General features: G+C 53.5%; 1 protein-coding gene across 1 annotated transcript; it reads left to right on the top strand.

Moving 5' to 3' along the window:
• The first annotated feature begins 3,163 nt into the window (after window positions 1-3,163).
• Window positions 3,164-7,838, top strand: Rps10 (ribosomal protein S10). Its single transcript, XM_021220960.2, has 6 exons — window positions 3,164-3,243; window positions 3,959-4,108; window positions 4,192-4,363; window positions 5,898-5,975; window positions 7,042-7,097; window positions 7,750-7,838. Exons 2-6 carry the CDS (start codon window positions 3,959-3,961, stop codon window positions 7,789-7,791), a joined length of 498 nt encoding a protein of 165 aa, XP_021076619.1. The 5' UTR covers window positions 3,164-3,243; the 3' UTR covers window positions 7,792-7,838.
• The last annotated feature ends 2,585 nt before the right edge of the window (window positions 7,839-10,423 follow it).

Below are 10,423 nucleotides of genomic sequence, written 5' to 3'. Positions count from 1 at the left end.
AAGAGGGAAGGAAGGAAGGAAGGAAGGCAGGAAGGAAGGAAGGCAGGAAGGCAGGCAGGCCAGTGCCAGGCCAAGTGTGGCTATGTCTGCCCTGGCAAGCTTGACAGCCTAGGCTCAGTTTCCAGCACTGGGTAAAACTGGAATGGTTAGCCGGGCATGGTGGCGCGTGCCTTTAATCCCAGCACTCGGGAGGCAGAGGCAGGCGGATTTCTGAGTTCGAGGCCAACCTGGTCTACAGAGTGAGTTCCAGGACAGCCAGGGCTACACAGAGAAACCCTGTCTCGAAAAACAAAAAAACAAACCAAAACCAAACATAAAAACCTGGAATGGTTGTGCCCCTGAGGTGGCTGTGTGGGTAAAGGCACTTGCCACTGAGCCACTGAGCCACTGAGCCGCTGAGCCTCACCAGTTGACCCCTTTGCCCCCGCAGTGAAGGGAAAAACTTTTTTTTTTAAAGATTTATTTATTTCATGTATATGGGTATACTGTCACTGTCTTCAGACAGATCAGAAGGTGACATCGGATCCCACTACAGATGGTTGTGAGCCACCACGTGGTTTCTGGGAATTGAACTCAGGACCTCTGGAAGAGCAGCCAGTGCTCTTAACCTCTGAGCCATCTCTGCAGCCCCCTTTACTCGTTGATACAAGTCTCACACTCTCTCTGTCGCTGAGGATAAGCTTGTACCTGCCACTTGCCAGCCTCCTGCCTCCATCTCTCAAGAGCTATGGTGACCAGGACTTCGCCTCAGCACACCAAGTTTATCCTTTATACAACACTCAGGGCTTCCTGGGGACTAAGCCAGCCAGGACGGTGCCAGCTGAGCCGCAGACTCTCACCCCTTCCTGTACTTCGACAAACTCCAAAGAGGCCGAGGTCACATTGTCCTGCCTGTTGTCACTCTGGCTCTCTACCACAGAGCCTTCCCTGCCTGCTCCCTCTTCTGAGTCTTTAGGGAGGCTTTGGCTTCCCCACCCCCACTCCACTATTCGTTACCACCAGGCTCCGGTCATTTTCTTTCCATGTTCTCGGCATATTATGGGTTTAAGTATTGCTTGATGTGCATTGCTCCTAGCGATGATTTCAGCCCAAACCCCATTTAGGCCCAGTGTTGGGGCCTAGGGGCCTGGCAGCTGCAAGGAAGCCAGCGAACTCTTTAAGATATTTATCGTACATCACCAGAAATTTGGGAGCTCTTGGCACAAAACCAATACAACTGAGATGAAGCCAAGCGTGGGGGTTGGGGAGCACAGTTTTCCGGGGAAAGATTCAGCCGAGCCTGCGAAGGTCACAAAGGAGAGCAGAGTCCTCAGGATTTCCTGGGATGAGCTAACGGAGGGCCGCCATCGTCCAGCCTGATGGACCGGAGATGCACAGGGTGGGCGGCTGCTTGGGTATACCGTTAGTTAACAACAGCGTGGGAGGCAGAAGCAGAGGGTCGCTGTGAGTTCCAGCCCAGCCTCGGCGAGTTCCAGGCCAGTCAGAGCTACCTTGTTTTAGATGCTTACAGCCCTACCCGGTTTCTCAGCACTTGAGGCTGTGGCTGGAAGATCTCAAGATTGACAGCAGCCCAGGCTACAGAGCAGGCAGACTGTGGCATCCCATCTCAGTCCCCCACCACTCTAGACCTGGGGTGGGTGGAAAGACAGAAGTTAAAGCGGCATGGGGGCGGGGGCGGGGTGAAAAGTTCCTCCCCTTGGCATCCGTGCTGATTGACAGACAGTAAACTTCAACATAACGGAGAAAGAAAGCTAAATTGTCTGTAAGGAGAATTTTCCGGGCTGGCGAGATGGCTCAGCGAGGAAGAGCACTGACTGCTCTCCCAGAGGTCCTGAGTTCAAATCCCAGCAACCACATGGTGGCTCACAACCATCTGTAATGGGATCTGACGCCCTCTTCTGGTGCATTTGAAGACAGCTACAGTGTACTTATGTATAATAATAAATAATTCTTTAAAAAAAGGACTATTTTCCGGGGCTGTCCTCCCAACCCGAGGCGAGGCAGTCCTTCACCTCTTCACCTCCTCCGCTGCTGCCACCACGGTCAGTTAATTTGATGCTGGGGATCAAACCCGAGGCTTCGTGCATGCGGCTTATTTTACTGAGGCCATGGTGTTGGGAAATCAACCAGGCATGGTGGTGCACCCCTGCAATGCCAGCATTTGTGAGGCAGAGGCAAGAACAAAACCTTGTCTCCAATAACAATAAATGAAAACACACAAATAATAAACCGTTTAGTCAGACAGGTAAGAGAGAGCTAGAAATAAACGAACACACACGATAAATAAAACGTTCAGTCAGACAGGGAAAGGAGAACCATAAATTAAAATCAACAAGGTGAGGTGCATTTCTTTGGGCGTGGCTGGTTTTGTTTTGAGACTGTGCCTCTAGCTGGCCTGGAACTCGCTGTTTACCATAGGTTGGGCTTGAACTCACGGAGATCTGCTTGCCTCTGCATCCATACTGCACATAATGCCTTGTCTTTTAAATTTATTATTATTATTATTATTTTGGTTTTTCGAGACAGGGTTTCTCTGTCTAGCCCTGGCTGACCTGGAACTCACTCTGTAGACCAGGCTGGCCTCGAACTCAGAAATCCGCCTGCCTCTGCCTCCCAAGTGCTGGGATTAAAGGCGTGCGCCACCACTGCCCGGCTTATTATTATTATTTTCAGGGAGGGTCTTACATGGATGTCGTGTCTTGCCTGGACGCGACCCTGCCTGATGACTAACATTTCTTATCTGAGAGACTTTACGAAGCATAAGTAAAATTTACTCCAGTATAAGCAGGGTTAATGGGGAGTGAGCCCTAATTAGGATGACAGTTTCTTCCTGGGAATGAATCTGGAATGTGTAAAAAGTGTCCCAGCCATGTATGCTTTCTTTTTGTCCTTCCGGGGACAAGGTCCCAGGTAGCTCAGGCTGGCCTAGTCTATCCCTGAACTCTTAGCCCTCCCGCCTCCATTGCCACCGGGCGACGCGGAACCGCGCCAGCACCGAGCGCCTGCCCACGAGCTCGGGACGCGGCGCTCGGGCTCGCACCCTCCCGGCGGGGGCGGGGTGGGAGTGGCCGGACGGCTCGCACATGCGCCCTAGCGCCGCCCGCGCTCCTCAGGCAGCGCCGAGGCCACCCCAGGCCGTGCGCGGGTCCTGCGGGGAGGCGGGGCCGCGCAGCCCGGAAGAGACGCCGCGCCGCGCACGCCCCTTCCTTTCCAGCCTCCGCCTCGGACCCTGCAGCCGCCGCGGTGAGTTCCTCCGGCGTCCGGGCTCCATCGCTCGCCATCCGGGTCGCGGCGCCGCCGTGGCGGGCCCGCGTCCTCGGGGGGAGGCGGAGGCCGCGCTCGCCCTCCCCGCCGCTCGCCGCGCCGTGCCCAGGGGGCTCGCGGGGGGGGGACGCAGCTCTGCGACCCGGCGACGCGGCTGAAGAGGACCGGCGTCCCGATGGCGCGGGTGGAGGAGGAGCGGAGTCGGAAGGCCACGTGTGGCGGGAAGCGCCCGGGCCAGGGGTTCGGCGCCCGCCTGCGTGCGTTCCTTTCGCGGCAGGCCCCCCTCTGCCCTTCCTGCTCCCCTCCGGTCTCTGCGTTAGCTTTGGGGAGGACTTTCAGGGGACCACGAGCCCGTCGCTCCCTCCTCGCAGGAAGTGGAGCCTCTTCTCTGGCTCCTTGTGTTCTATAAGAAGTCCCCCGACTTTGCCCTAGGTACGACCTCTCTGGTTCTGATGGCCCCCAAGCATGGTTGTCACCCAAGCGTCTGTGTCTACCTCCCACCCCGAGACACTTGGCTGTGAGACCCGGGGCAGCAGACGTGTGCCTTCTGTGACCCTCTTGCTTTTCTCCGAACCGATGGAGGTGGCGGAGCCTGGGTCCCTGTGGTCCCCGTCTGGAGTGCTCACCCCGTGACAGCGGTGATCCGGAACTTGGATTCTGGCCACCGTGCTGAACGGTCGCGTCTTTCTTGCAGATGTTGATGCCTAAGAAGAATCGGATTGCCATCTACGAACTCCTTTTTAAGGAAGGCGTGATGGTCGCCAAAAAGGACGTCCACATGCCCAAGCACCCCGAGCTGGCCGACAAGAATGTGCCCAACCTGCACGTGATGAAGGCCATGCAGGTATGGAGCAGACGCGGGTGGGGGGATGCGCCTGCCCCTCCCGGGGAGCTGGCTGCTGACCGAACTGTCTGTCCGTCCTGCAGTCTCTCAAGTCGCGAGGCTACGTGAAGGAGCAGTTTGCTTGGAGACATTTCTACTGGTACCTTACGAATGAGGGCATCCAGTATCTCCGAGACTACCTGCACCTACCCCCAGAGATCGTGCCCGCCACCCTGCGCCGCAGCCGGCCTGAGACCGGCAGGCCTCGGCCCAAAGGTACTGAGTCTGAATGCCACAAGAGCCTCCTCAGAAACCACTTTTTGGGGGAGAATTGGTTGCGCGGTTGCTTTTGAGATAGGGTCTCATAAAACCCGGAGGGGCCTTACGTAGCTGGGGACTTTGAACAACTTCTGATCCTCCTGCCTCAGCCTGGGTGCTAGGGGTTACAGGTGTAACCTCCCAGCTTAGACATGTTCTTACAACACAGTGGTGTCGGTGCAGACTCTCAGGTGATGTCCCAGAATCCTGTGAGGTGGCTACAGCCTCTCCTGACACCTTCGTGTATTTACTTGGCAAGGGGAACAGAAGTGAGGAGGAGGGAGAAGCCAGCTGTGTGTGACCTGAGGGTGTGCTGTGTCGGGGGGACTGGAAGTTCCCTGATTGCTGAGGTCACTGCTGGCCCACAGTCGCTTGAACTACTGTAGTAGCTGTAGGCTGAAGTGAAAATATCCCTGAACACAGCTTCGTTTGCCTGTGCTTAGTCCGGGGAGTCGAGCAGAGCACCTGAGGGATTCTCGCAGTTAGAGGGTCTGTCTGCTGAATGAACGCCCAGGGCGAAGCCAAGCTGGTTAAGAGCCCGTGGTGGTGCATTGGGAGGCAGAGGTGCCGCTGAGGTTCAGGACGGCGAGGATTACACGGGAGATTTGAGAGTCACGTAAGGCAAACCAATAAATAGAAATTACAAGTTTGTGGTGATAACTTTGGCATTTTGAGACAGTTTCTCTGACTGTCCTAGAACAGAACAGGCCTTAACTTGGAGATCTGCCTGCCTCTACTTCCTGAGTGCTGAGATTAAAGGCGTGTACAGACACGCCCAGCCTTCCAGGTAAAAATGTTAATCCCATCACTCAGGCAGGTTAGGGCTATAGAACAAGACCCCTTCTCAAAAACCATTTTAGGTGGATATGTGCTAAATAAATAAGCCCCTTGAGGTGTGTGGGAGGCAAGGGGAAACTGGAAGGTGTATGGAGGTATGGGAACAACTTGGAAAGTTGGGTCTTTTTTTGCTTTTTTTTTTTTTTTTTTCTCGACAGGGTTTCTCTGTATAGCCCTGGCTGTCCTGGAACTCACTCTGTAGACCAGGGGCTGGTTTCGAACTCAGAAGCCTGCCTATCTCTGCCTCCCAAGTGCTAGGATTAAAGACGTGCGCCACCAATGCCTAGCTCATAGCACCTTTTATGGATTGAACTGCCACTGGCTGCTTGCTTCTGGTTTCTTGTTTGTTTTGCTGTCCTGGAACTCCCTTTGTAGACCAGGCTAACCTCAGGCTCGAGATCTGCCTTGTCTTTGCCTCCTGAGTGCTTGGATTAAAGGCCTGTACCACCACCCCCCAGCTTGTTTTAACCAAGATGTGAGGAACCAAAATACTGGTAGTGATTAGTCCCTGTGGGGACATCAAAGTTCGTGGCACTGTTCTGGGTGTTGATGTTCCTCTGTAGTCTGGCTCCCAGAGAGCTGGAAGCAGGCTGCACTGCCACTTCTCTTCAGTCAGTCGCTGCCCTGCACTCACAATATCGTTTGGTTTCTGCAGGTCCAGAGGGTGAGCGGCCTGCAAGATTCACAAGAGGGGAGGCCGACAGAGACACCTACAGAAGGAGTGCTGTGCCCCGTGAGTATCTCCTCTCCTCAGATTCTCAGCAGTCTCCTGTGGAGTGCAGTCCTTGCTGCCAAGGCGGCCAGGAAAGGTCCTGCGGTGGGAACTGGAGGGGGCCTGTGCTGGAACACTGAAGGCCAGTGTTGGCAAAGCTGAGCCAACATCCCTCAGAGGAGAGCAGGAGCTCGTGCTCTGTTGTCCCTGTGGAATCTAGTGTCTGAGAGAGAATGCTTGCCGTGTGCTGGGCACCTGTGGGGGGCTGAGAACATCTCCAAGATGCCCTTGTCTCTGAGCTCGCATTGTCACTGGGGAAGGTGCTGCAGGTGGGTCAGAGAAGCAGGCTCACGGGAGGGAGGGAAGGAGGGTCAAGCAAACTCCTAGAAGAGCCAGTTGTGCTCCTGAGAGAAATACAGAGAAGCCTGAGGTATGGGATGTGGGCAGAACTTTTCTTGCCTTCCTTCTGCATTCGGTACTTGGAGATGAACACACAGGGCCTGAACACCTTCCACAGTTGTGGTTGAGGGGATCCTCATGCAGAGGGTGGGGCTGTGAGCACACTGATTGAAGACAGGAAGTGAGCCAGCAACTGCCTGTGGTGTGAAAGGGACACGGTAGTCTCTGATTGTAATACAGCAGCGTTCTGTTGGCCCCGCTCACCCAACCCATGTGAGCTGAACTTGAGTGTAAAACCTATGTTTAGGAGAAACGGTATTTGACTACTACAGCTTTACATTTAGCCCTAAAGTAGTGTTTTAACATGTAACCTAAAGTGCAGATGCTTCCCCCCCCCTTTCCCTTCACATCTGATCTGCCATACGTGTTATTATTATCCATATTATACTTGTTCCCCCCCCCCTCGGGCTAAGCCTCTTGTGCAGTTTGGTTCTCCGGGTCAGAGCAGCTTTCCTGGAGAAGGGGATGGTAATCAGTTCATGAGTCTGGGAGACGACAAGGGGGTCGGAGGGGGTGGGGGAGAGGCAAACCATGCTTCCCACTGCTGGGCCTTGGTGAGGAGACTTGCCTGCCTTCCTCACTACCCAGGGATCAGATCTTAGGTGACTGTAAAATGTTCTCTTTCCAGCTGGAGCTGACAAGAAAGCTGAGGCTGGGGCTGGCTCAGCAACTGAATTCCAGTTTGTGAGTATCTTGTCTGCTCTGTAGTCACTGGGGCCTGGCCAATGTTAGTGGGCTATGGGGGTCCTTTCCCTACCATGTTGGGATCAGTCTTGCAGTGGAACAGTGTGCGAACATGGTTTGCAGATCTCTTGTCTGTGGCGTGCTCCTATTAACCGAAGACTAGAACCCAGCCTCTGAATTTTTTTTATAACATTTTGAAACAGAACACTGGGAATTCTGTGGGTCCCAGAACAGAATTGCTTTATAATCCGATCTGATCTTGGTTCCCTTCTGCTTTGGTGTCTCCATGCAATGGTGACAGTTACTACCACAAAGGCACATGTAGACCAGCAAATCACATTGCCTGCTTGCCATGGGGGGGCTGCAGTCTCATGGAGCCCTGTGGTGGGCCTCAGCACTGCTCAGATCTCATCTGAGGAAGCGGCTCTAGGGCGTGAGTCCCTCGGCTGGGGCTGCCTTAGCCCAACTTTGCAGCCATAGCCTTACTCTAACAGTGGGAAATAGGCTCAAAATTGCTCCACAGCCAGTAGGGGTGGGCCTGGGTGGAATGGTCTTCTGGCTTTTGTGGGTGTCTCTGATAAGGGGGCCTAAGAGCTAGAAATCCTCAGGCAGAACTGGGCCATTGCTAATGCTCATTCGCTTTTTCTTGCAGAGAGGCGGCTTTGGTCGTGGACGTGGTCAGCCACCTCAGTGAAGTTGGAGATTATGTTGTATTGAATAAACTTTAAAGGAAAACATGTCTACTTGTGTATGTTGTGTAGCCTAAAGGGGGCTGGTTCAAAGGTCAGTGTGTGGATGGCGTGAAATTTACTTGGTATTGGGAGTGTCCTGGGTGATCCTGTTCTTGGCCTTGGCGGGCTAGTGTCTCCATCCCTGCAGAGTGGGTTCAGTACAGGGTTTGGGACCTCTCCCTCAGACCGGCCATGCTGTGGCTGCTGCCTTAGGAGAGGAGGGAGATCCCAAGCACAGGAAGGAGCTCCAGGGTAGCTTTGAACTTGAGATCCTCCCTTCATACATGGCCTGGAATAGAGAGGCCTGGGATTCAAACCCTGGCACTAACAAGTTCTGCTCAGGTGTAATGCTGGATTGCTCTATTTCCAGCTAGGAAAGACAGCTGCTGGAGTCCTTACTCGGGGCACCTTGGGAAAAGAGTGAGTGGCAGTTTTTCTGGACCTTGAGTGGTGTCAACTAGGGTATGAGGGGCGGAGAGATGAGAGTGTTACTTCTGAGTGGCAGGCGAGAAGTGTCCCAGTGCACTACAGCATACAGCCCATTATGGTGCCAGAAGGGAGCTTGGTTGTGTTGAATGGGCATAGGGACCGGCCCTTTATCTGCAGGTCAGTCACTGCTCACCCAAGGTAGGACCTGGGTGGGGGTGCCTGGCAAAGCACCCTGTATGGACTCAACTGCACTCTTGCTGGTGCATCTAAGCATTGGCATATGTAGGGACAGGGACAGCAGTTACCTACCCTCAGTCCTGGTAGCCCCTGGCCGTTTGGGCCACTAGGTGGCAGCGGGTAGGTCTTAAGTACGCAGCTGAATTTTATGCCCTGGGTTTTGGAACCTGAATGCCAAGCTGTAGGAGCTTCCTGTTGGCCAACAGTGGCATTGAAGGTTGCTGTGCGTCTTGGCTTCCCTTCAGACACCATAGCTCATGGGCAGTGCATACGCTTTGGCAGCATTTAGCCTGGGCTCTCCTGGGAAATTTGTGCAGCTTCTGGCCTGTGGTGTACCTGACTATTAGGTTTTACTCCACTGTCAAGTTTTCTGTTACTAAGATGCCACTATTCCTATTTGGGCTCTGCAGACCTCATCTGAATTAGCTGCGACTTTATTCTGAGGTGGCAAACAGGTCCTGCTTTAACTTCTTTGTTATACAAAAGTTTGTATCATATCATGCACACATACACACACACCCAAGAACAAAAATCCGGATCTTGGCAAGGCATGATGGTCGACACCTTGAATTCCAGCACTAGAGAGGCAGAGGCGGGTGGGGTCTGTGAGTTTGTCTACATGGTAAGATCACCCCCAAACTCAGTTTTATTTCAGCCTTTGCTGTGCTGTGATTATCGGGGTGTGCCATCAGATGTTCAACTCTAGTGTCACCCACAGGCTGGGAGAAGCTTCAAGATTATAAAGCAGTCTGTTCTTGGTAATAATCGTCCCTTGCTAGTCTGTACTTCGGGGCTCAGGGACATGTGTTCTGAATAAACAGGCTCATGCCTGTAATCTCTCGGATAGAGGCAGATTCAAAAGTCCAAGGCCAGTCTTTTACACAGGTTTGCACTGGTTAGGCTGAGGTCCTGTGTAAAACAAAAGCTAAGTTTGCCCCAAGCACCTTGGTAAGAAAACCCAAACCAAGGTGGGCAGTGGTGGATGCCTTTTAATCCAGCGTCAGCCTGGTCAGGACAGGTCTGCAACAGGGAGCTCCAGGATAGCCAGGTCTGCACAGAGAAACCCTGCGTCAGTACAGAAACCCTGCTTTAGAGAGGTGCAGGGATTTCAGGTCTGGGCCACCAGGGTAAGAGTGTGAACTAGCAGAAACTCAGGGTGTCTGTCTCAAAACATTGACGCCCTCACCCTGATCAAGGGAAGACAGCTCAGACTCAGGCTGCCCATTGGCTGCCCGGGCCGCTGAGTGGTCACCGTGAGGCACTGCAAGGAACTCAGCAAGAAAGGGAGGGAGAGCTTTAGAAGAGGAGGCCAGGACAGAATGGGGACATCGCTGGGAAGAAGGATGAGAGGTCCTGTTTGGCAGTCCCAGCCTGTAGAAGCCCAGAGTCTGTGGCTGTTCGGAACTGCTTTATTGGAAGCCCTTGTGTGATAAATGTGTGGCCCGGGTCCAGAGGAACAGCCACTGGAGAAACAGGCCTTGCATGCTTGACTGACACATCAAAGAAGCCATTGTGAGAAAAAGGGCATCTTTAAATAGGAGGAAATATGCAATGGGAGAGGAGACCAAGCCGAGGGATTGCCAAGGACCAGCTTCTGATGGAGAGGCGTTCCCGAGAGAATGAACTGGTGTTAGGGAGCCGTGAAAAGAAAGGGCTCCAAGTCCCTGGGTCCAAGCCCCCCCCTCTCTCTCTCTCTCTCTCTCCCTCTCTCTCTCTCTCTCTCTCTCTGTGTGTGTGTGTGTGTTCTGCTCTGCACTAGACAGCTTTTTCTTGCTGTTCTAAAAACTCTTTGGTTGACACAGCTCTCTGCAAGTAAAAATTCTAAAAGCTATCTAGGTAGCTCATGGGTTTTCTGACCAAAGTCAGAAAGGCTGCTATAAAAAATACCTGGATCGCCGGGCGTGGTGGTGCACGCCTTTAATCCCAGCA

Source organism: Mus pahari, chromosome 21, assembly GCF_900095145.1.
Source record: "Mus pahari chromosome 21, PAHARI_EIJ_v1.1, whole genome shotgun sequence".
In the NCBI taxonomy this organism is placed as follows: Eukaryota; Metazoa; Chordata; class Mammalia; order Rodentia; family Muridae; genus Mus; species Mus pahari.
This window is presented reverse-complemented; position numbering and strand designations above follow the sequence as displayed.

Coding starts and splice junctions, on each gene's coding strand:
- Rps10 (XM_021220960.2), top strand. CDS start 3,959: ATGTTGATGCCTAAGAAGAATCGGATTGCCATCTACGAACTCCTTTTT. Junction 4,364..5,897: donor CGGCAGGCCTCGGCCCAAAG/GTACTGAGTCTG, acceptor TGGTTTCTGCAG/GTCCAGAGGGTGAGCGGCCT. Junction 7,098..7,749: donor CAGCAACTGAATTCCAGTTT/GTGAGTATCTTG, acceptor TTTTTCTTGCAG/AGAGGCGGCTTTGGTCGTGG.